Genomic DNA, 26,025 nt, shown 5'->3' on the forward strand with positions numbered 1-26,025 from the left:
ACAAACGTGGCGTGAAAGGCTCATTTGCATAAATGCTTACTGTCCAGCTTTTATGTCACCATCCATTATTTTCACCAGAACCGTCCATCTATTTCAGTGTTTAATCGATGAAAAACAGTTAATTTCCCAAGTTTCGATAAATAGCGACCAGCTTCAGTATTATGCTGGAAGTACACACAATCATCGATACACCTCAAGCCTGCAGGCATCTTTTCAAGCTGATGTTGACGTGTCTAAAATTTACAATTGAATAAAGTTGTTGAAATTCAATTTCGCCTTGTATAAAACTTTTCCTCATAATCGCTTTCAGAGTTGCAGCAATTGAAGGAATCTCCTTTTATATTATTCATTTGCACACTTTCGCCTTTTCTCTTCCGTCCCATTTCATCCTCCGCCATTTTAACTTTAAGGATGAGTACGAATTTTAATTCACTTTAGTTTACTTCATCTATTCCATGACATTCTACTTTACTAAAGCTGTTGCTTTTAATCATTTGCAGTTCATGAATACATTTCTGAAATTTTATTTTTTTCTTGAGAAATAACTATAATCAAATTCCTCCAGTCGAGAAAAAAACTGGAAAGAAAAGCAATTTAAAATTATAAATTCTTAGTTTCATGTTTTTGATAACTTATTAAATAGACCAAAATTTTTGAATTGATAACTGTTTGAACGATTAATGGTTAAAAAAAAAACTGTGAGGTAAATTTTTGGAACAGAAAGTGCCTGTTTGGAAATTGTTTTTAAAATTCTTAAAGAATCTAAAGGTCTTCGAAAGTTTGCAATTGTAAAAGAGTTCGAGACTTTTGAAATGACTCTGGTCAAGAATTCCTTTTCCTATTGACTTCATTTTATTGAATTGCTGAAATAAGAATAATTTGTTATTTAATGGAAAAGTACCAATTTAAATCAAAATTTATGGTTACCGTTGCTTTCTTTTTTTTTTTTTAGTGTCAGTTGTAAAAAAAAAAGCTCATAACTATTCAAAAAAGCTCCAGGAAAAACTTGGGTTCTTCTCTTGCTTTTTTTTTAAGCTATAAAGGACTGATGGCACACTGCAAATCCATGATCTAAATTCATTTTTATGATCACAAGAGGCAAGAGATTTGGCAACTTCATTCACTTTTCCGTAAACTTTTAAATTTAGTAGTCTGACAAAAAAAACTTCGGCCCTCAAAAAAGTAGAAGAAGAGATTTAAATTGCGATCAGTAATACTAGCAATATAAGAAGCTAAGACAGAAGTGCAATGATCATAGAAGGAAAAATAGCAATCTCAAATTTAGAAAACTTCCATTAGAAAGCAAACTTTCTGGTACTATCGAAATTTATCTATTACACTTCGGAAACAACCTAACTTTTAGAAATAAATTCGAAACTTTCCACGACTAAAAGTTTTCTGAAAATCTTTTCGCTTGCTACGGTGCTATCAGTTGACATTTGTGCAAACGGAGTTTAAAATTTGAAGTGGAATGAGTCACATTTTTCAAATTACATTCATAATTGAATGACTTCTACTAACTGATGAAACTCCACTTATAGAAAATTAAAAATAGCAAAACTATCGTTAGACTTTAAAGAGAGCCTTGTAATTTTTGATTTTCTTAAATGACAATAATTGGGTAGGGACTTCCACTTCTTTAATTGATGAAGCACTCTTCAAAGGTCATGTTAGGTCTCCAAAAGGCACATTTTTGAGGCCTCAAATCCAAAATAATGAATAAAAATCCTTGGTAATTACTAAAACAAGCCTTAAGAGTTCATATAGTTTTTTGCTCTAGGCCATAGTGAATGACCCAATGAAATATCAAGATGTATGAATATGTCAGCATAGCTGATTGCTTTACTCCTTTTTGTCTCTCCCCAATTTGTTGCGCTTCACTGAATAGGTAGATGTAGAATTGCTCTTATACCTCTCTGTCCTCTCCATGAATCCTGAGGCTCCTGTATGAATAATCCATTGACTACTATCAATGAGTGGATCGGATAGATGTGACGTCGAAGAAAGCTTCTTCATTTAAAGTCTCATTTGCTAGTTGAAGAGAATAAAAGAAGCTTTTGTTGATAGTAAAATGCTTCTTCCTTATATTAGTCTTTCCCTACACTTTCCGGATGCACTTCGAAATAAATCTATGTTTCTCGAATTTTATTTACTCAGCTATTAGCATCTTATCGTTTAATTTGTTTCATGCTCACATGACCAGTGGGTAAGATTAGGATGTTATAGAGAGGAATTTTGGCTATCTGTGGTCAGCTGCACAAAAGAGCTTGTTTAATATCTTAGATCAGATTTTGTTGACTCCATAAGCTCAAGTTTAATTTCTCGCTAATGAATCATTCATAATAGCACAATCGAAATTCCTTCAGAACATGGAGTTTTCTTTTAATCTAGTTGACAAGCTAAACTGTCAACATATGGTAATTCTAATTTTTAAATTTTAGAATCTACCTCATAAATAACAACTATATATGTCTTACTGCGTTTTAAAGATTTTTAAATGAACGAGAAAATTTACTTTATAATGCCTTCATGTAAACAAATGACAAATTTTGCATTGGGAAATATTTTTCCGGAATTTGAAATATTTAAGTAAGAACTGCCATGAAATGCCATTAAGGCTTGTATATAGGTTCGAATATGTGGCACATTAAAATTTATTTTTAAGATGCTTGACCTTTGGGAGAAAGCTCTTTTCTCATTTTATAACTGAGCGCAATGCGACTTATTAAATGACAGTGTATATTTTAATTTTATTTCAAATTCTTTGAATTCAAATTTGGCAAAAGTGAAGTATCTTAAATGGTGACAGTTTAAATAAAAAGAGTGAAAATTTAATATGTAAGTGATTAAAATAAAACAAAAACAGGAAAAATTTTATGACAATCACCACAACAGTACATTAGTGAACTGAAAGGAACGAACATCATGATGACACATCACGGTTGACCAAATTACTGCAATAAAAGAATGGTGATAATGTTGACGGTCATTTTGTAACCATTAGTAACGAAATTTAAGTCAATGTGTGCATGGTTATTTTATTAATTTCAATTTTAGGAAGGAAAGGATTGACAGGAATAAATCTTCGTCTCATTTCTCATACATTATACAGATACCTATCTGTCTATCAAATCTATACGTATGCGTATTAGAATTTTAGTCGAAAAGTTATCACGAGTTAAAGAAATTTTGAAAAATTTTTTCTTATCTTTTTAATTCCCTTTTTTTGTAGAACAGTTAACATAAAGATGAAGTATAGGAAGAAAGTGGTCAGTGAAATTACAAATTCATTTGAATGAGTAAACCAAGCACTTTGAATTTATTATAACATGCAACATATTTGGCCAGATCTAATCTTCCCCAAGACTGTTTTTTTTGGAGAATTTTGATAAGTCCTATTCATTCACGAGAATTCAACAAATTAAAATGAAACAAATGATTCATTCCTTACAATACGAAACGTTATGGATATCTTAATTAAGTCTTTTGATAGGGAAAAGTAGTTTGACCAAAAAATGTACCTCGTCATAGGAGCTAATAGTTTGCTTCTAAACTATTTGAATATTTGTTGGTGAATTAATCATCAAGATGAAAGTGAAAAAGTTTTGATAATAGTAGAACTATTATTGGGGACTTCCTAAAAGCTCTTTAATTTATTTTTTTTTTTAACAAACGTGAATAACGATTGAATAGAGCTCACAAATACTACTGATATAATATCAATTGACTCTTCTGGCCGATTACTATTGGCTTGTTTTCAGAATTCCATTCGCTTTACACTCCTTCCAATCAGTATATAACCATAATTGTGCCCCGCCCATTGTTGATTTCGATATTGGGAAGGGATCGAAATTTCGAATTCTATGCTAACGGATTTAGCTGATCACTTCTGTTTGTCTGTATTTTTTCCACCTTCTCTTATTTCTAGTCCACTTGGAACGGTTTTTACAAAGAAAACCTCGAATTGATTTATGACAGATGCTTCAATGATCTCGTTTAGAAAGCCACTGTGTTTACTGAAATTGTTAATAAGATTATTACACTTCACAGTTATCGTACATTATCACCATTACGATCAACATGAACTTTGATCATTAGTTTAGTAATTAATAGAGCAATAAAATGATGACGAATTTTTTAAAGATATTTAAACGAACTACCAGACTGATTCATCTTTATCATTTCCATTCATTAAATACCAATGCTACCTTTGTTTTTATATACTTTTCATCTTTTAAAACTGTTGTTTTTATCCCAATTGAATTTCGGCAGATATTTTTTCGTCGAATATTTTCGCGTTATGATTTCATCAGAGGAGATGTCTACAATTGAACTACAATTGAGATAGGAAATACTTCTGAACAGCTGTTGCTATCCTCATATTTCTCTTATCCATATCTGTTATCCCTTATCTCTCGTTTCCTTATTTAAACATTTACTGTTCTATCCTTCACAATTAATTTTCGATTATTATGAAACTAAAAACTTTAGTTATGACCAAAAATGTATCTGAAAACTTTATGCAATTGTCATGAAAAATGAAGATGTTCGAAAATTTTAGTTCTTTTTGGAAATTTGCAAAAGCAGAAAGTTCAAATCCTGGCCTCAAATATTCATGTTTATTGTGCTTTTGGTTGTAACAATGAAATCCTTTGGCTGGTTTAATACCACAGCGACAGCAACTGCAACAATGATGGCGCTAGCAACATCCAGTCATGCAAATCCTGATGTTATCAACGGTTTGTTTAGTTTTTGATTGATTTCTTTTTTTTGTAGCTTTATCTATTGATAACAATGGACACCTTAAGGACAGAATAAATGACAAGAACAAAATAACAGTTATATTCGACATGCATTTACATTTTAATGAGATCGAGAATATCGCAAGAATGTACTGAAAAATACTTCAAGAACTCGAATAACCCTCTTGACTGCAAAAATTTCTTTAAAATCTTGTTTTTATCAAAAAAGCTGTTTTGATGATGATTAAACTTAAATTGACAAAAGATATGTGAAACACAGTTCAGGCTTGTGAAAAGCGCGCAGAATGTTTGTAAGCTGCTGTTTTTTGCGCTGCTTAAATTGTGTGCTTACTTCCAACGAAATAGAGTTTTAAAGATAGAGTAAAGTAGAGTAGAATGGAGCAGAGTAAGATGAAGTGTAATGAAGAAAAGTTATGCTTGGCATTTAGAAATCCCTTATATTGCCAAAGTTATGGGACATATTCTCTTAAAACATCAAGCAATGTTTAATCTTAGCCTGATGAAAAAAAAAAAGAAGTGTAACTATCAATGAAATGGAATGAAATAGTCCAAGGATAAACATTGCAATTTCTTCCAAATGGATAAGGGAAGGGTTTTTTCTGGGAAAAAAGCTAAATGAATTGTTTCATTAAATTGATGTCTTTCTCAAAAATGAAATAAAATTTCCAACTCTTTCTAGCTTTCTTCCTTAAAACTAGCAACATTCTTGCTTTTCATCCATTTGTTCATTATTTGTGCAAAAGATAATTTTCTGGAAAATATGAATCGAAAGCCAAGTGAAATCCTATCGATCCGGAGAACTAAACAGGAATTGTAATCCACGCAGATGTTGTTTTATGGTTATGACGAAAAATCACAAGATATTTGATCCTGCCATTGCTATAAAAATTGATTTTGACGATAAAGGATTTCCAAACACTTCTAAGATTTCAAAGAGATTCTACAGTTCGACTCAGATGATAATCTCCAAGTCGAACCGCATAGCTTAAAATGGGGCCTTTATCTACCTCCCGTATGGTAAGGATTCCAAACTCACCGAATTTTCACTTAACCTTTCCGTACTTGTACTCAGGCCAGCCGGATAGTTGTTTTTACACGTAAAGGGAGGGCACTCAACAAAGGAATTTTTTTGTTTATACCATAATTATCCATTCATCATCCTAATTAATTTATTTCATATTTCTTATTTGTAATATTCATTAGGTTTAAGTTTCATAATCCAATAAATTCTACCAATTTGAAAAATAATGTTGTTCGCGTTGGAAGGGAATTCTGAGAATGAAAAAATCAACTGTTATTGTAATGGAAACTTTTTTCTGTTCACATCGTTACTTTATCAAATGTGAAATCTTTGCAGTGAAATAATTTTAGAAAGTGTTAAATTCATCTGATCAATTCCAACAAATTTGTTGCATCAATTAAAAAGTTGTTTAAATAATATGAATCAGTACAATGTAAATAAGATAGAATTCTCCGATGTATCATAGTATTAATATCATAAATAAATAAACAATCATTCATATATTTAGCATCATCATACAAATATCTAATCTAGTGAGATTTGTAACTTTGTCTTCTCATCTTACGAAATGAAATGGGATGTAATTCATCAAGAAGTTTTATGTGAACTAATTCATCATGCTCCCTTATATTTCATATCAAATTTCAAACTGGAATGCATTTGCGTGCCAAGCCCTTTCATTATCTTGCATAGAGGAATAGATTAGCTAATAATCTAAAATAATTTTAGCACCCGGCAGAATCATTTTTAGAAAGTTTATCTTTTCCAAAAGTACTTCCAGTTTGAAAACACAGCCCTTAACTATTTAGTATAGTATTTTAATTAATCATTTGATTTACTTCCAAATTGCAGCCCTTATGATGGAAAGCCTGAGGAGCAATTTGGTGCAAGCATGTGATGATGAACAAATTATTTTACACTGCCCAAAAAATACTCAAATTTTGCTTGAAAATATATTTTACGGTCGTTTGGTACCAAACGATCAACTTTGCCCCTCGCTACATTCAAAGCATCAATTTCCGTCCAGTGAAAATATCAGCTGCGAAGTAATACAGGCTCATGTGGTAAGTTGAAAACTTATTAGCTTTTTTTCTCCTCTGTATAAAAGATTTTTATGGTCATTAGGCAATGAATAAGAACCAAAATATTGGAGGCTTTCAGAAGGTTCGTAGGATTGAGGTCATTGTCTTGCTTGGTTAAATATTTACTGAATATGATTTTTAACCCTTTGTTCCTTCTCAACAACAACTAAAATCTTTGGTGCTGGAATGAAATGAATTTTGCAAAGGAAATAATTGTTGCTGTTGAAAGATCATTACGTCCCAGTCATTAATATCATTTACTTGGACGAGGTGACACATAAGGCTGTTCATCATTGTTTTAATTGGGGAGAAAAACAATAAGACTATTTGTTGTGTTTGTCCCTCCATCTGTCCATATGATTAATTAGCATACGGACATTTATTTCATCCTGAACAATTGCTTTATAATGATAGGAAAGAGATAAGCAACAATTTGAAAATAATCGTAAAAATTGTATTTTTTTTTTTACTGGCAAAATTTTTAAAAGGAAAACTGGAAATTTAAAAAGTTTAAACTAACGAGCGAAATAAAAATCAGCGAATTAAAGCGATATTTGAATTTATCCGACTAAAGTTTAATAATTGTTTACAGTTGAGTTGACACTGTAGTGACATTTCTCACTTAGTCTGATTAAAAGTGTTTCAGAGACAAGTGAAAAAAAGTAATAAATATTAATTAATCTTGAAAATATTTCAATCGATTTGTTCAATTTGAAGGTTTTGTTTACTTTTTTTTCTGACCGCAGCATTTTAACATATGTCTTATTAAAATTACATTATAGTTACCAGAGATGACATTTTTATTGGATCGTAAAAATTTATTTGAATTTTTTAAGAAGCGAGTCGAAAGATAGAGAAAATCTTTGAATTTAATTTCCTGTTCAACTTTGATTTTTGACAACCCTCAAAAATTAAAAAAAACCATTTGAAATCTTATTATGATCACTTTTTAAAAAGGCCTCTATCACAACGGGCGTAGAGGGCACTATAAAATTTAAGAAATAAGATTAATGCGGTTTGCCCCAAATAAAGTTCTTTTGCTTCAGATTATGGTCATCTTTTTAACCACGATTAAAATCTTCAGGGAGGATATTTCAATCATCACTATGTTTATCATCAAGTTTTTCTCAAAAGAGATCCCCCCCCCCCCCCCACCTTGGCATAGCCATGGTTTGCGCGAAAATTCTGTCCGAAATATCTGGCTCATAATTCCTCCATAATCTTTTTTTAAAAATTAAAGAGAAGGTTTTATAATGCTCTATAGTGCTCGTTGCCATGAGCCAAGTTCACCAATGTTCTGTCAATGATTTCTACGAATTAATTAATTTATTGAACAATACCCAATGGGCCTAATCTCTTAAGAAATTCGGTCTTTTGTCCCTCTGCAAGCAATTGTTCCATATGCAAATGAATGAAATTACTAAATTATATGCGTAATGCATAAATAAGATTTATATTCGAAATGATTTGAATCAGTCTCAAAGTAAAGAAAGGACAATGTTCGAGTTGAGTTTACGAAATTTATGAGAAGGTTGGAAGGCTTGCTATTCTAAGGCCTTTTATCATCAAAAATTTGCTTTGGTTTCCAAGATCATAAATTTCAACGTTTTATCAGTTTTGCTGCATTTATTAAAAGTTTTTTAGATGAAAAACCAAAAGACTTTTCACTTTTGAAATTTCAAAGATAAATGCAAATTAGTTGTAAGTCGTAATAATTCAAATATGCCTCTTTTGCGACAGACTCTCTCAGTTTTTAACTTTTCATTTAAAAGTTTTGAAAATAAAATGAAATGAGTTTCGCAGCAAATTTTATATGACCACGGTTTCTATTAAAGGAGATGACATACTTTGGATAGTAAATTTTCGTCCTATCAGAGCTGTGTGTTCAAAAAAAGTTTGTTTATCATAAAAAAAAATGGTGTGAATGGACAAAGAAAGGATGGCATCTCGCATAATCTGTCCTAAATTTTAGGAGAGATAAACAGTTGGCATTGACCTCGGGTGAGATTTTTCTTCTAAGATTACGGAAATGATCAGTTTGGTGTGAAGTAGGATTCATTAGCAACGACCATTATTAATAGATTAGTAATGCGATGAAAGGGGAAAATGAAATGTTTGTTGTGAAAAATGATTGATTCGCTTATTGATTTAAGCAGTAATGCTTTCAGTAAGATAGGAAATATTTGAAATTTTCAACTACTTTTAATTCCTAGAAAATTCTGGAACAATGTCGTAACAAAAGAAAATGTAAGATAACGGTGAGGCCATCATTTTTTGGTGCTGATCCATGTCCAGATACTTCCAAATATCTTCAGATGTCCTATAAATGTAAACCAGGTGAGCAACTTCAACGGCTTTAATTTGAAGGACTTGTTTTAAGCCCTTAAAGATTTCGAATTTATTGATTATATTTATTTGCAGCTAACAACTAACTTATTGAATATAAATTTAATTTAAAACAAATTAATTGTAGCAACTGTAAAATAATATGGATTTAAAGAAAGAGTTGAAAGTTCAGACTCTTTGCTGCAATGTAGATACTTCATCGAGAACATATACCCCTTACCCACCCATAAGTTGCCCGTTTTCAGTACTACTATTCTTTTTGGTGTAGCTTTATAAAAATTAAATAATTTCAAGTATCATTCGACGAAGAATCATTTTGCGAAGGATCAACAATGCATCTGAGCTGCAAGCAAAATAAAAGATTGGTTATTTATTCGGCTCATTATGGCCGAACAGTTGAGGGACGAATGATGCATTGTACACCAAATACTCCGATTAGCCAAGGTACATTATATATACGCTTTAGACTATTACAACTCATTCGTTTTGTATTACTTCTAAAATTCAGTCGACGTGAATCACAGTATGGATTGAAAGATATACGTGAAATGCATAAGTTTCTTCCAAAGTTCATGAATGCAATCCTCGATTCCATCACTTGATCAATTTTCGAAGACCACTTTAAAAAGAAGTTGAAATATTAGCTACCAATTTCAGTCAAGTTAACAGTTTGAGTGGGTCTTGAACTTCCTTTTTGTAATTTGTTGAACATATTTGTTCTTCAAGGTGCTATCAACAATGATACTAAACGCTGCTAAGATAATACCAATAATAATTTTTTTTGTATGGAATAAAAGGGATATCTCGGAGAATTTGGAACACAGAAAATTCTTGTCATTTCAAAATGTATTTACAAAGATCTTCCTAGTTATAATGATATCTTATAAAATCTGAGAGATGAATCCGTGAAAATCATTGCTCACATTCGATTTTGTTTTTAATTTTAAATTTGACTCTGATACCATTGCTTGAAGCTTTCTAATTAATGAAGATCTCTGATATATGATTTACCATATAATTAGTAATAGAGAAACGATTAAATAAGCGAGCATATTTTTCAAATGCGTAACTAATTATCAGTTGACTTTTAGCCTTATAGCTAAATAATAATGAACTAGGCTTCTTATTCGATCTTTGATTCTTAAAACATTTACCAAGAAAGAAATGTCCTTGTGAGAGAAATGTAAAATTTAATCTAAATTTATCTTTAACATTTATTTTATGGTTTTTTTTAGCATGAATGATTTACTGCTTAGCAAGAGGATTGCACTGAATTAAATTCAACTGATAACAACTGTTAGTGATGACAAGTTTATAATTGTCACAGCATTTCACTTGTTCTATTCGAATAAGCTATCCTGAAGTGCAAATTCCTTTTCTTTCCCTCCACATTTAAATTAGCTTCACTTAATCTTACTTAAGGAAAGTATAACTTATTCCTCTAGCTCATCTGCTCAAATGTCACTATCAAATTAGAAAACTTGACTTCACAGACTTATTTATCCCAGTGATTTTGGGGATCCTCATTTACGACTTGTTTGAAATTTTCTTCAGTTGAAATTTATGCTTGATTTTTGTCAAAAATTCCCTGTTACTACAGATTGTGTGATAGATGTATTGGGTCAGGTACTCTATGACTGTCATGCACAAACAAAGTGCACGGTAATGGTGAATGATGAACAATTCGATAAAGCTGGATGCGCACCAGAGATACGGAAATACCTCAGTCTTATCTTCATGTGCAGTTCGTTTTTAAAACTTAAATTTTATCGAAACTTTAAAAGAACCAAATTTTTGATGTTGGAAGTGCAGAGGTCAAGGATGATCTCTACCAACTACAAAAGTGTCCGTTAATTCATATTCCGCAAACAATCGAGATTTTAGCAATTTGACTTATTTGTTTGCCAATTTTTCACTTTTTGATATCATTTATGAGCATTTTTCTATGCTTCAATAATTTCCGTTTTCAACTCTGATAATCAATGAAAAAGGTATATTTTGTATTCAATTTAACAGTGGTTGTCTGTCTAAACCAATTGGAATAATTGCTGTTTTGCAGTGAATGATGAGATCTTCAGTGAAGCAGCTATAAAAGGCAAATTGAAAACGATGAAGAAAATCATTTCGGTTATATTAGTGTTATTTATCTTTCTCCTTCCACATTGTTTTTTTTTTTTTTTCTAGAATTTGGGTGCACTGAAAAAGTTTTCGATGTCTCCTATGATAAATCGTTGAAATAGTTTGAAAGTACAGTGTCCAGGTAATAGAAAGTAGCCAGTTTCCCGAATTTGTTCATGCTAGAAAATAAAGGTATTGTAGGACCTGCCACCAAGAAAACTACAGAAAGTGGAGACGATGTTTGTAAAGGAAGATGAACGCGCATTTCGTATTAAAGATGATCCTAGTCATGGATACAAAGCTGTTCAAAAGGCTTCTTCTGGACAGAATAGAAATAGTGAGAATCTGTCCATTTCCCTACGAATTCTTCCAATTATATTTTGTTGTAAACTTGCAGTCTGAAAGGTTTTCACATTTCAACATGAATGTTTGTAAATTTTTTTTTGAAAATTTTAGTAAATGTTATCAAAAATTCGTTGTTGGCAAACAGTTACGAGGAGTCTGAAGAGAAAGGCGCATTTGTCATAGCAACTTCAATCGATACTACATCGCCAAGCGGTCTTCATTTCAATGCTTTTAACTTTGTACATGACATTATGCTGATAACGCGAACACTGAAAGGTTAAGTTAGTCTTACTTCTAAAATTAGAAGCGGCTTAACGTACTCATATTTATCCACTGATTGATACTTGAATTATTAAGCACTTGAATCACGGTACCCTCGAAAAAAAAATTACGGTACCCTCGAAAGGCTTTTTTATAGTTTCGCTAAAGTCTATCTGATCCAAGGCATCATTGTAATTTTCTATTCAAAATTTTCAACTTCACCTGATGATCCTAATCTGGAAAACTTTATTTCAGATAATAAAGAGAAGGCCTTACTTTGCCTACTTTTAAGTCTTCTGGGAGGCCTAATAATGTTACTGATCGCTTGCGCAGTATCGGGTTGTTATCGGCGTAGAATGAAACGCAAGAATTCAAAAAGGCAAAGGAATAAGGAAACTATACGAGCTGAAAAACCAACAGAATTAAGTACACTAATGGGAAATAATAACTCAGCATCAGGTTCTTTACTTTAATGCTATATGTGTGAGAAAAGTAAACAAACTACATTACATCCTTATCTTGTACCATAAAATTTCAACGCTTTTTGATATTTGTTTGACTGTATTCTGCGGGGTAGCTCGGTTTGAGGAATCCAAATATAGATGAACTTGGCATAGTTTTATCTCGTGACTATATCAAGTCGCGGGATACTACAAGGATCTTCAAAATAACGCTATTCTGAATGCGAGAGAATCCAACCAAGATTTGTGATTCGATTTCTGAGCATTCTGATGAGATTTTGCTGGGAAGTTTGAACATTTGAATTGAGTTAAATTTTTGCAATTTCTTGGAAACGAATATATGATTCTGATATCTGTCTCTAATTTTCAGTCTTTCTGGGGTCCAATAGTCGAATTTGTTTTGATGTTGGCGATTTGTCGAATTATAAGGAATCATTCTTGCGACTTACTCAGTTTAAGCCACCACGAGTATTGGGAAATTTTAATGGGTATAGCTAACGGTGAGCTATGGCAGGTGATTTTCTCATGGGCTTTCCGAATTGACATCTGTATGTTCAGTAAGAGAATTTTTGGTAAAATTTCAGATCGAGTTTCAAGTTAAAATTGCAGTTTCAAATCCCCTAACCTAAAAACTTCAAATTTAACCTCAAACATAAGATCTCCTCTTAATTTACACTAATTTTCAAGTTTGTCTTAGCACACAGAAAGTGCATATCTTTCGTAGATGTTAATGCCAAGTATAAATACAGAAATGATTTGCACACAAAATAACAGACATAATGTCTTCAAAGTAAGTGAAGGTTTTAGTTAACGAGCCAGAACTTGGGGTCAAATGGGAAGCACTGTTCTTCTAGATTAATATAACAAACTTCAAATTTGAAGGATATCAGATTACAACTGTTTGAGTCTTTCATTTGTCTTTCTATAATGCAAAAAAGGAGTATTGTCCTTTTTCTCTTTGTTACTTTAAAAGGGAAAGGAATGGAAATCAAATATACAGCAGTGAATTTCACAAACTAATTAACCAACACTTTACTTTATTCGTCATTTCTTTCATTTGAACTGTTGTAAACAATTATTTGCATCAATTTGAAAGTGTCCCACAAACGTTTATTTAATGACTATTAACTAATAAAACTGTTTCACCTTCCATTTGCTTGTGTATGCGCATAATCCTATCAAATATCTAATTAGATTCTTGGAACTCCGGAATTTTTTGTCCTTGATCGAAAGTTCACATCCTCATGGATAGCCTGACTTCATGTCACCCTCTACGCATCGTCCAGGAAGTTTATTCTAAATGGACCTGACATTGAATGTAGGTGGAATGCTGAAAATAGCACGACAAGAAGTTGAATAGTCCAACGATTTCAGCACAGTCAAACAATTAAAGTCCGAAAAAACTCAAATTTAAAAAACAAAAAAAGACTCAAGCCAAAGAAAAGAGTTCTGAAATTTAAATTTAAACTTTAAAAGATGAACTTATCAAATCTAGTCATTTCCAACAATGACAGTTCACTTTCCATTTCGAATTACCCATTCTCACTTTTTACTTCCACTTCTAATGCTTCATTTTCTTAAGCAACCCGTTAGGACGTAAAATTTGCATATCGAGCTTCTCGGGAGTATTTGCGCGCGAATTTGTGAGGTTTCTGCGAAAGTATCGCCGAAAGTGTCGCCTGGGTTTTATTGTCGGGGTGCTGTTTCGGTGATTGGTATGCAATGGTTGAGTTGTTGACATAGGTTAAGAGGAAACAAAAAAAACACATTTCGGGCAGGCTATATGGCAGAGCAGTTTGCTAGAGTATATTGTTCATTGTTATATTTCCCCGGCCTGATAATTTGTTAATTAACAGTCCGCTTGTACACTGTTCATTTCTGTGATATCACTGCATCCAGTTGCAAAAGCGAGATGTAATTGTTTTTTAATTAACCATGTCTTCATTATTATACCAGAGACAACATTTTCTATGAATTGCTGGAGAATAAGTTGACGGGTCTTATCATTTTTTTCAGGATAATAGAGATCATAAAGTATGCCTTCAAATGCTATAAAGTATCCTGAAGGATGTAAACCGATCAGTGCGAATGTTAAAAATACAGAGTTGTTGAAGCGATTGAAGGTTGCTTTCAGTTAATTCCTTCCATTTAAATACTATAGTTGTGGAGGAACTAGGAAGGAAAGAATAAGTGAGGAAGTGATTTGAGCAGTCGTCCCACCGATGGATTAGGTTTTCTTATTTTAAGACAAAATATTGTGTCTCTCGAAATACTGCGAATACTTTTTTTTTTATTTACAATGACAGCCAAAAAATCATCGTGGCGACATTCTGAAACAATGCATTAAAAGGAGTCGAATATGCACTTCGAAGACTGCTGATGCTTTTCGGAACTATTTCAATGCCCTTAATTTGTTTTTCTCTATTTGTCTTAGGTCTTGTCTGAAGTGTTAAAAGGTGAGATTACAAATGAAGAAGCTGGTATTCCGAATCGTTACAAGGATTTGATGCTTCATTTGACTGATTCACACTTTTTGAGCAACAAAAACAGTGATGTACAATTGTTGTTAGCGTGTTGTATCGCTGACCTTTTTCGGGTTTTTGCACCAAACTTACCAACCGAAAATTTGTCTTTGCTCAAGGTTAGCGTAAAAATGCAGTTTTGTTCAAGAAAAATTTAAACTTGCAAAAGGGAACTTACATTATGGCAAGAGATGAGAAATTAAATGCAGAAAATAACTCTTGTTTTTTTGCATTACGATAGTCAGCAGAGTGCTAAATTTAGTGCGAATTGATTAAAAAAAGCTGGGTTTGTATGTCTACGGAAAAACAAATGAGTGGAGAACTGGCATTATGGTTTATATGTATTTTAGATCAATTTACTGATATGTCATTAACAGAGTATAATGCAGATGATGGCGAATATGTATATTTATTTTAAAACCCTATGTCCAAAATTACTTCTTTAAATCAAAATCTCAGTTTAAAAAAAATGAATAAAATTGTTGCAGGATATGCTACTATTCATAACAACAGTGATTGGAAATATTCCAGACAAAGGAAGTTCGATGTATCAATATTATTTATATCTTCTCGAGGTCAGTTCTGATTCGGCAATGTTTTTTATAGTTTTATTAAAATTTTCAATCGTTATGTTTTTAAATTCATTTGCATTTTGATAAAACTAGATAAGGAGAGAAATATCCTTTTTACCTGCTATTTGTTCGATCTTCTTAGTAAAAAGTTAGTTTTTGCAATCTTAGTTCAAATCGTTCTTCAACTCTTATACTCGTTTGAGGATACGTGTTTGACAATATGAAACACATTTCACGCTTGAGAAAACAGCGGAGGCATCTTCAAAAAATGTTTGTTTTTTGAATGTTGCAGTAATAATTTTCAGAATATTTCGGTAGTAGAAACAATGCAAATAGCTCTAGAATTGGATGATAATGCTTATGTGATTCTGCGCCAGTTAATCAAACAATCTCTTAATAGTGTTAACGAGAAAAATGCTGATGAACATGTCCAAGGAATGCTTATGGGAATGTGTTCTAAACTGATCCAAGGAGTTGATCAGATTTCAAATATCGTTTTGGATGCAATTTTTTTTTCATCGTGCAGCCTCAAAAAGTTTGTTTTTTACTTGATGGTGTTTTCAGCGACATCTAATGGTTTGGTTTGATTTCATAACATTCAAGGTTGAAAAATAATATTTGGTGGTAAAAGCACTAATTTTGTCTTTTTGATGTGTTGGTTTCAGATAAATAATCGCGAAGCTTATCTTATGGCACGTGATTTGATTCGGACAAATCAAACAACATTGGAACCATATGTTGCTTTAGTTTGTTTTCTGCTAAAATTTCTTCTAAAGAAGCTCAAATACTTCCCGAAAAATTGGTTGAATTTTACAAAAATTAGCCCAAAAATAAGTTGTTTTGCAACCACCTATACAATCCGTAAACTTTATTTCTGTGTTTGAGAGTGTTTACATTTCAGCTGTTAAAACGTGGACTAGAAACGGGCGTTTTGGATGAATGCGAATTAATTTCTCAGAAGAAATTATGTGATTTGATTTGTGAGCTACATAAATTCGCTCCAGAAATAATTTCCTCCGTGCTTCCAATATTAGTCAATCAGATGCATGTAATTTAAACTTAATTTTATTGATGACTATGAGCCAGTTGGATTTATATGGCTTATGAATGATGTGATGTGGAATGCCCAACTGCTGCTATTGTAAACTTCTTGAATAGTCTTTGTGACTTCGATGGTTAATGAGTTTCTCATTTGATTCCTCACAAAATTATATTTCGCGAATTTGTAGAGTGAAGATGCTGCTGTACGTCGTGAAGCCGTTCGTTTATTTGGGAACTTTTTTGGTGATCGGGATTCGCGTATGGCTGAAGATGAACCTGAAGTTTGGAGCGAATATATGAAACGTTTTGCTGATGTAAATGAAGAAATCCGTCGTATTTGTATCAGGAATGCTGAAGATATTCTCGTTTTCCACCCAGAATTGAGAGGACAAGTGACAGGTTTCGTAGAATATTACTCCTTTGAAAATAATAAGCAGAATTGGATTCAGGACATTTCTTATTCCTTTGATTACATTATAGTTTTGTTGCTCTTTATAATTTATTTCAAGTGCTGGAACGCAAATCGATTGATTTATTATCTAGTTTGCTTTGGCCACACCATAAATATCTCGCCAAGAGCTGGTATTCTAGAATTGAGGAATTTCAGATGCTGTCATTTTACGTTGCCAAGATCTAGATGAGAACGTTCGTTTGGAAGTCCTTTCAATGGTACAAGGATTGGTAAAACGGAAATTTGAAGCTTTAAGTGAAAGGCTTCTGACGCATGTCGTCGACCGAATTCGAGATAAAAAGGCAGGAAGCAATTTTGCGAATTAAATTCTCTAGGTCAAATTAGAAAATTTCCGTTGTATTGTGAATTATATCATTTAGATATACGGGCTTTGCATCTTTTATGAAATAAGCACGTTTTTAATTTGCAACTATCATGTTTTAGTTGTAACTGAATTTGTTTAGTGTCAAAATGTACTTGCAAAATGTACTTGGTGTATTTGTACAAAATGTACTGTTGAATTGATCTGATTTTATAGGTTTCAGCTGTCATTTGTCGTTTATTTATCATAATTAAATTCAATCAAATCTGTATGCTTAGGAGCAAGAATTATTAGAAAAATATTTCAAATCCGATGTCTTATTCAGGATGGTATTTTTTTCGTTCAGGTTAGAGTTCGGCATGCGGTGATTCGTGGACTTTCCCAGCTTCATCGTACAATTTTTAGTAACGATGAACTGACGAATTTGGAACGTTCCTCCGTATCTAGCATATTTTCTGCTATCATGAATCATTATTACCAGCCACTCTTAGAGGATAGGTATCGATCTATGTACCTTTTTTTGGGCCAGTTGTTTATTTGGACCACATATAAAATATCTCAGTGCGTAAATTTCGGAGTGGAGTTTTACAACCTCATTGCATGTATCAAAAATTTTAAATATGATCCAAGAACCTGCGAGGCAAATGTATTTTCTGAAGGAAATAGTGTCAATATCTTACAATATGTTGGGAAATAGGGTATTTCAGGTTATTAACGGAGAAAATATTCGTCTCTAATCTGATTCCATATAAACTGGATGAAGACAAGCGCATGGGAATATTGATTAATGTTTTTCTGAATATGAACAGCTATGGTGTGAAGTTAGTTAAAATGGCATTATTTTCTTTAACTTTATTTTTGTTTCTTTCCTTTAATTTGTTCTTGTGTCTGTATAATAAGAATGGAGGAATATTTTTGAGAATAATTTGACAAAAGTTTCCATTTGATTTTCACTTTATTTTCACAGTCTCCTAAAATTCTTAGGGCTTTGGAACAAGTTTTGATGAAGCAGTCATTCCAACGACGACTTTTGCGAAATCTGGTGAAATTGATTGAGCAGAATGTTGAACCGCAAAAGGGAAAGACAATCGATGATGTTATCAAAGGTATTGTTGAGTGCAGTCCTGAACCAGCAAAGTTTTCGTTACTTTTCAGGTAACTGCTTTGAATGTGAAATCTCCTTTCGCTATCTTAATAAAATGGGAAATTACTTAAAAGTTATGTTTGATTACCTTGTTTCGTGTCAGTTTTGCAGGCATTTTATGGTACACTTAACGAATGACAGACAGATATTATTGTTGTTGAAGTATATTACGGGAAAAGAATACACTTGCCAAAAGGTCGAGTCAGCTGTTGTAAGTTATTCAGTTAAATCAAGTTCGTCGTTCCATAATTTCATGATTTTTTTCCATAATTTCATAAACTTGATAAGTTTCTATAATTTTATGAAGATTCTTGGTTGCGAATCTTTGTAGAAAGGTCGAATACAATCTTTTTTTCATTTTCGCTTACTAATTTTTTTTTTTGTATTTGATGAACAGTATGGGTTGAAATTCCTTGCCCATGAAATATTTCAGAGCTTGATAACTTGATGAAATTTTTCATATGATTTTCATTTTGTTTTCACAGGTTTCTAAAATTCTTATAGCTTTGGAACAAGTTTTGATGAAGGAGTAATTTTAAGTTGTCTTTTACGTAACCTGATAAAATTATCGAGCGAAGTTTTGAACTACAAAGGGGATTCTCGATGATAATAATCAGGCAAACTATGCTAACTGTGTTAATGAAAGAGAATGAACTTATCTGCCTTGGTTAAATGGTTTTTCCTTTTTAACTAACTTCTGTTAAGTGTATAATCATTCATTTTAGCTGGAAATTTTACAACGTTTACGAGACCATAAAGTATCCGTAGAATGTTTGGATGCGGTGAGATGTTTGTTTGAATGCTGTTCACCACTTCAGTTTGATGGGACGGCGGTATCGCTGTTAGTTGATATGGTAATAAAATTAATTAAAGAGAGTATCGATGGTAATCAATTTAATCGTTGCTACAAATTAATTAAGCTTCTGAAGGTACTTTTTTGTCATTTTCGTATGTTTTTATTTTAGTGTTTAGATTATATCCTGGAGACTATTATTCTCGTACTTGTTTTTTCACAACTTCTCGGAATTGAGTCACTATTAATCTTAATTCTAAGCTATTTTGTTTGCAGATAGTTGCAGATGCATACCCACATTGTTTTGTAAATGGACCTGCTTTGGAAGGCCTAGTGGAACTGATCGAAATTGAAGGCTTTTCCGAAAGTTTGTGTTTTTGACATTCTCGAAGGGAGCAAAATAAACTCATGAATATAAGTAGGGGAGATGTGGATGAGATAAATTATTTACTGAATTTTATAGCCTACTTTGGTCAAAATAGACCATAAAATCAAATTAAAAAAGTCTAATGATCCATGGAGGAAGTAGTATGTCATAATATTAGTCATAATTGATTATAATAGCTTTCTTTCATTCACTACGCTGGTTTGCTTCTGCATTTCTCACGTGGTTATTCATTCTGTCGACACGTTTTGTCGTAATAAAATAGAAAAATTAAAAACGAGAAGCGATTAAGTTAAAATTAAATAAAATAGAGGGAAAATTACATTGGAAAAGACAATGAAGATAAAAGTTAAGAATATATTTTTTTGTAAACACACCTACCATGTTTTGCTTTAAGTTTGGAACTCTTTGACCAATCTCATTAATTAGAGTCGAAATCCTTTGTAACAAATTTTAATTCTTAATCCTTTCAGCAGAAAGTTTGCTCGGGCTAGTGATTGCGATTTCTAGTGAACTCAAACAGCATGAACTCCTGGCTAAGGGTATGGTTGATAAATATGTGAAGCACTGTGAATACATCAGTCTGAATGGCACTCCGCGTGCTGCAAAGTATGCTGTACGCTGTATTTCAAGGTTATTGAACACTGAACAAGCTCGAACGAAGCTTGAAAGTATATTTCAGGTGAGCTCCAAACTTGGCAAAGTTGACAGCCAGAGGAGAGTGTATATTGTAAAAATAAAATAAAATTTATTCAGATATTTCGTTTCCTGCTAACTATTGTTTAAAAATCTTCTATTTTTATCCACGATGTATTATTGCTTAGTGCGGAATGCAGATGATGCCTTATGAGAAATTGATTTTGTCAGATCGCAGCCAGAATTATCCACTTACTACTGCATCATTACTACTTTGTTTCTAGGATTCTTTATCGCATATTTCGGCATCTGATCCACAGTGCTGCACAGCACTTAAGGCACTAAGCTCTTGCGTAGAAGTGGATGCTGTGCAGTTTTGCAACGAGCTTCTTGAAATACTCAAAGTTTGTCATTTCACACATTTTTCAAGTTGTTTCAAGTCAGCAATTATAAATCAGATTCGGGATGAATTAACGGATATAAATATAAACTTTTTTAGACGAAAGTAATGGATTTATTGCTTGATCGAAGTGGCGGTAATATAATTTTTAACCAACAGAGCAGTGTTTTTAACTGCAGTGAGCAGTTTGGTGATGGAACAGTTTGCGATGAAATTTATGTTGAGATTAAAGTTGGCTAGTTTCTTACATTGAAAATAAGTCCTATTTCATGTGTATCGCTTCCATTTTCTAATTAAGATATCTTAATTCTCACTATGCAACGGAAACTAGAATATTGCGGATCCTACTGTTTCTAAAATCTCAAGCAAAAAGTATTTGAGAAACATTGTTTGAAATTCGTCGCGAATTTTTTGGTGTCCGTAGCACGGTTTTCGGAGTGTGATGTTGAACCACTGGCTAAAAACCTTTTGAAACTCTATTCCACTTTGTTGGAAACGAAGGGAGATATCTTCGAAAAACCATGTAGGTTAGTTTGATTTTTTTTATTTCACTATTACAAACATGGCTGGTTATGAGATGCTATTCTGTGTCAAAGCAGTGTTTCGTGAGATGCAAAATGGTTGTCTTTCATAAGGCTTGCGATGCATACTGTTAAATCATTTTTTAAACTTGTTCGTTGACTTAGCTATTGAGATTAAATTGGAATGTATTAATTTGAAGCGTAAAACTTGATTCTGAAATGTTATCTTTGTTGATATCAATAATTTTAGACGGTAAAAAAGTATCACCAGTATTTATTATAGCAATTTCGATTTCGAAAGTTGAGTATTGATTACATATTCATTATAGCCGAGCTCACATGGCTGAATTTCGCATATTGGCAGGAAATTCAATGTTAAAACTTGCAACAAAACCACGATACGCTAAATTTGTTACTGCCGATAATTTAATTACTCTCTCGGCACTTGCTTATGTAAGTTGTAGATGCTCTAACTGAAATATTATATGTCGCTCAAAAGGAAAGAGAAATTTATTGCTGACAAGTTTGCTGCAATTTCACAAACTTGACTTTGTCATTTCCAGGGGAATTTCAAAGTTTCTATATATTTTGTGATTTTAACATGGATGTAAGCATTTTTCGGTTGAGTACGGGCTTGAGCGTAAAATGAACTGCCACAGTTTTCAGGATGAAGAATCTGAAATGCGGCATCGATTTTTTGGTAAGCTTAATAAACACTTGATGGCTCTTCAGTTACACATTGAATACATGGGGCTGTTTGCACTTGTTACGTTATATGAAGATGTTGATTTTCAAAATAAGATACGTGTTTTGGTAGATGCGAATATAACAAAGAGGCGAAAATACTTGGAAAGATCAGAGATGAAAGGTAAATTGATTTCTTTTTGCTGTTATTACTTTTGACATACTAAAGAAAAAGTTTGAAGCTTGGAAAAATTTAAAAATTTTGGGTCAAACTTCTATGGAATTATTTCATACACCATTTTACAATGCAATTTTAGACTTCGCACCATACTACCAACCTGAATATTGTCTCGCATACGCAATTTACATACTTGCAAAGCTTCCATCATTTGAGTCGATAAAATGTGAACCCGAATTACTGCGGTTGACAGAGTGAGTTTGATTTTTTTAACAGATTTAGGTTCTCAGTGTTTTTTTTTTCTTTAAAATTTATCAGGTTTTGTGGATTTATAAATATGTCATATATGCTTTCCAATTTACAGGTCTATCTGGTTTTTGTTGGAAATTTTCAGTGCGAGAAAAGAACCAGGTAGCTTGGAATTTATTTACAACATATTCAAGGTTTGTATTTTTTTAAATTATTAGTACAAGATATTAAATTTGAGCAGTTTTCATTTTTAAATCACCAACTTCATCAGGACATTATTTTTTAGCTTCCAAGTAAAAATTTAATTTTGCAGGCAGTAAAGAACAGCACCGATTCAAAGTTACAAGGCTGTACAAAGGAGGAGCTGCAACAAAAAAATGAGGTTCATGTGATTATGCTTCATAGATTTCGAGTAGAATTTTAAGAATTTAATCTCTTTTTCGATTTTTGGTCTTAGATTTCCAGCGTCTTAGATTTCCAGCGTTCATTAAACATGTTTTCAAAATTAAAATGCCGAGGTATCTAAATATTCCTTTTTCATTCCTTGTTTTTAGAAAATATGGGCGTTGTGTGATATTGGGATATTGTTAATGTCTTATCGTGTGAAGAATTTAATGAAAGATGTGGAAAGTAAACCTTTGCTGAGTAAAAGATTCTTTTTGAACATGGGAAAAGTAAGTTTCCAAATTGTCGTCATACACTTTTAGATAATGTGGACATCAGTTGGATTACTTTTTCGATTATTGAGTTTTGTTATCTGAAATACTGAAAAAAAAGATAGAATTCTTTGGACTGTGCAAGATAAATTTTTTTTGCTGTGGTTAGAAGTAAATGTATTAATGAAGTTATAATGAATTCTACAAAAATCTAATGCATTCTCTTCAGAAAAATGGTGTTTAACAACTTCATCTCATTAGGTTTCAACTCATATAAATTTTGAAGGTTAATACCAAAATATACGTGCCGGCATCCTTTGTCAAAGAAATGAAAACAAACAAGGCAAATACAAGGAAAACTGACACGATGAAAAAAACGACTAAGTCATTTGTACGACATTCCTTGACAAATAATCCAAGATATTCTACGAGGGTATCCAGTATCCTGAAAGTCGGCAGTGAAAGGTATCATTTGCAGTTTCGAATTGAAATTTCATCACCTGTATGTTGACAAATTTCAGTTCCATGTGATCTTCAAATTAATGAAGACCAGAGATGCCTCTTGATTCACTTTTTTTGGAGCATTCAAATAATGCGACTTTCAGAGCGGTTCATAAAAAGCGAACTAATTCAAATCACAAGGCTCAGACGATCAATCTTTCTTTCAATAATGAAATTGATGTTGTTGTTAAACGTTCAAAACTTGTAACTGAGGAAGAAAAACAACAGCAGGTAAAAGTTTTGATATATCCTTCTTTTTTTTTTTAAGTGGTACTTAGCCCGGATTTTAATGAACAGCTTAAAAAACTTGAACTTCATTCAAGGAAACATTTTCACGGAAACGATTTGGTATAAATATTATTTCAAGATAAACAAAAAATGAATGAAAAGAGGTCAGTTTTGGCACGAAATTTTCAAATAAGTAGCAGTTGGGTTTTGGAAAAGGCGGTCCTTTTTTTCACCGTGTTCTTGATGCTTGACAATTGTTTTTCAACTTTGGGCCTCAACTTATAAATTTTAAGGATTCATTGGGCTTGGGAACCTGTTAACAGTGTAGCTGTGGTTATGCTGTTTTAGTTTGTCGGCTTCAGGCTTCCTCACATTGGAAAACATCGTTGAAGGACAGAAAAGAGATGGAGAAGCGACCAACTCCACTAAAAAGCTTAAATAATGAAAACAAACCCGAAACGTCGAAAACAAATTCTAATAACGAGGACGGTCGAAATATTCGCGGCTCGTTAGAAGACTGCGATTATTCACCAATTCGTCCAGTTTGCGTCTGTCGTTCACCATTTCATATAATTTGAACTGGCGTAATGTTGTTGCTGTACTTCAGATTTTGGGAGCCTTTGATTTTCAAAGGAAGCATAGTCGGGAACGTGACGTTTCGATAAAGAACTTATGGGAAAAAACCCCGAAATTCATATAAAGTTTGCATTTTTTAGATAAGGAATGATATCACTACTCGTCAGTCGGGATTTACGAGTTCAACACCAATCATCACGGTCAACAGACGTCGAATAATCGTAGCCGGAAGCAAAAATAGTGACGTTAAGCATATGGTAAAAAATGATGCTAAGGTGGTGGCAACCAAGAAAGTGCGGAAAGCAGATACAGAAAATGGCGGCAAATGTGGTGAAATGAGAAAGTTAGGCGGTACTCAGAATGCGAAGTTGTCAGGTAAAAGGGCTCGAGCAAAAATAATGTCCGATACGGTTGGTTCTCATAAATTTTGGAATTTGGAATCTTTTCGATCTTAGAACACACTTTTCCGATTTTACAGTGTTATCCGATTTATATCCGCCCTTCATTTTGATTTGGGCATTTTAAAGTTCCCTCAAAAGCCTTGTAAAAGATTAACAGCGGTTCAAGTCAATTATAATGTGATATAACGTCATCGTATTTTATCAAATTAAGGGTGGTGCCCATATTGAGGAAATTTTTTTAGAAATCAGTACTTTAACGTAATATTGCATTGAATTTTTAATCAGAATGGCATAGCAACACGACTGCGTTCACGACAAACGGCAATTTCATTTCCTGCTCAATGTCCGAATATGGAATCAATGAAGAAGTAAGAAATTTGATTTGAATAATTCAAAATCCGTTCAAGTTTTTCAGCCATTTGTCACCATTCTTACACTGTATTGAAGCACCTGGAAATATAGTTAAAAATAACAGTTTTTTAATTTTTGAAAGTTTATGCTGATTTGTCAGTATAGAAATATTTTATTTGGGCATTCAGCTGCTTCGTGAAATTTCCAACAAGTTTTGCTAATTCTTTTCAATTTGCTGCAATCATTGTTACCGTAGAAATACTTGCAAGGTCTGGCATAATCATCTTGTCCCCTAAAATTAAAGACTAGCAGTCTTTTATTTACTTCCTTGAGACCTTTAAGGTTGTTCTGGTTTTTTAGGTAAACAAAACTTTTTGAATTCAAGTTTTTTCAGGAAGAAATGAGAAGGAACCTCTGAACTGATATTTCGATGGTCTCGAGCAGTCAGTTGCAGCATGCATTTCGACAATTTATCTTACATATGCGATTGTTCGAACTATTCGTGTACTTGGATTATTGCCATAACAGTCGTTCTAAACCAAATGGTAAACGCCTTATTTGGGTAATAGTGCTAAATCTATGGCTAATTGTTAAAATTTTTTTTCATAAAATTGGCCTTTCGAATTTGGAAATTTTATCTTTGATTGGTGTTAAATTTTCCATCCATAATCTCATTATTCTTTTTGATAATCTTGTTGTGTCACATAGCTCACAATTTATTCATAATAGTTTCATCTTTCGTAGTTCCAGCTCTTCCTATGGGAAGGAATTTCGTAACTTCGCACCCTTCGTTTTGTGAATTTTCAATGTGTAATTAAAAGTTGTATGTCTGTTTTCTTTGTATCACTTTCAAGCTTATTTTACAAGAATATGAGATTAAATAGTTGGATCCAAGGCTTTTCTGGTCTTCATTTAATATAAAGTTTTAACTTTCCAAGTTCCAGCTTTCGGTTGGCCATAAATGAGTCCACTGAGCAATTATTTGAAAGTAGCGGAAAGTCGGAGTAGTCATCATAA

The 26,025-nt window shown here is 32.6% G+C and overlaps 4 protein-coding genes across 5 annotated transcripts; all 4 read left to right on the forward strand.

The window, feature by feature from the left end:
- Positions 1-4,555: 4,555 nt before the first annotated feature.
- LOAG_00491 (hypothetical protein) lies at positions 4,556-4,898 on the forward strand (the record flags this gene model as incomplete). Its single annotated transcript, XM_003136031.2, has 2 exons — positions 4,556-4,739; positions 4,777-4,898. Exons 1-2 carry the CDS (start codon positions 4,616-4,618, stop codon positions 4,896-4,898), a joined length of 246 nt encoding a protein of 81 aa, XP_003136079.2. The 5' UTR covers positions 4,556-4,615.
- Positions 4,899-6,641: 1,743 nt separating this feature from the next.
- LOAG_00492 (hypothetical protein) lies at positions 6,642-6,984 on the forward strand (the record flags this gene model as incomplete). The annotated part of the gene is made up of 2 exons (XM_003136032.1): positions 6,642-6,848; positions 6,946-6,984. The coding sequence occupies 2 exons, from the start codon at positions 6,642-6,644 to the stop codon at positions 6,982-6,984; spliced, it is 246 nt and encodes an 81-aa protein (XP_003136080.1).
- A 2,197-nt stretch (positions 6,985-9,181) lies between these two features.
- On the forward strand, positions 9,182-12,960 carry LOAG_00493 (hypothetical protein; the record flags this gene model as incomplete). The annotated part of the gene is made up of 8 exons (XM_003136033.2): positions 9,182-9,203; positions 9,507-9,656; positions 10,813-10,956; positions 11,272-11,339; positions 11,532-11,667; positions 11,787-11,951; positions 12,192-12,395; positions 12,768-12,960. 8 exons carry the CDS (start codon positions 9,182-9,184, stop codon positions 12,893-12,895), a joined length of 1,017 nt encoding a protein of 338 aa, XP_003136081.1. The 3' UTR covers positions 12,896-12,960.
- Positions 12,961-14,433: 1,473 nt separating this feature from the next.
- LOAG_16770 lies at positions 14,434-25,900 on the forward strand (the record flags this gene model as incomplete). Of its 2 annotated transcripts, XM_020449424.1 has the most annotated exons (30): positions 14,434-14,520; positions 14,832-15,038; positions 15,408-15,494; positions 15,797-16,072; positions 16,157-16,237; positions 16,393-16,539; positions 16,721-16,931; positions 17,140-17,285; positions 17,652-17,803; positions 18,013-18,126; positions 18,290-18,460; positions 18,561-18,660; positions 19,175-19,378; positions 19,519-19,609; positions 20,101-20,309; positions 20,548-20,667; positions 20,763-20,894; positions 21,045-21,190; positions 21,514-21,637; positions 21,851-22,052; positions 22,186-22,300; positions 22,411-22,489; positions 22,609-22,677; positions 22,850-22,969; positions 23,238-23,416; positions 23,557-23,683; positions 24,043-24,228; positions 24,397-24,666; positions 24,943-25,025; positions 25,403-25,900. In XM_020449424.1, the coding sequence occupies 30 exons, from the start codon at positions 14,434-14,436 to the stop codon at positions 25,410-25,412; spliced, it is 4,245 nt and encodes a 1,414-aa protein (XP_020307049.1). The 2 variants fall into 2 exon arrangements, with proteins under 2 accessions (XP_020307049.1, XP_020307050.1); XM_020449425.1 differs by lacking the exons at positions 14,434-14,520; positions 14,832-15,038; positions 15,408-15,494; ... (1 more) ...; positions 16,157-16,237; positions 16,393-16,539 and having other exon boundaries at positions 16,691-16,931; positions 25,403-25,412.
- Between the last annotated feature and the right edge of the window lie 125 nt (positions 25,901-26,025).

The sequence above is a fragment of the Loa loa genome (assembly GCF_000183805.2).
Source record: "Loa loa unplaced genomic scaffold supercont3.18, whole genome shotgun sequence".
In the NCBI taxonomy this organism is placed as follows: Eukaryota; Metazoa; Nematoda; class Chromadorea; order Rhabditida; family Onchocercidae; genus Loa; species Loa loa.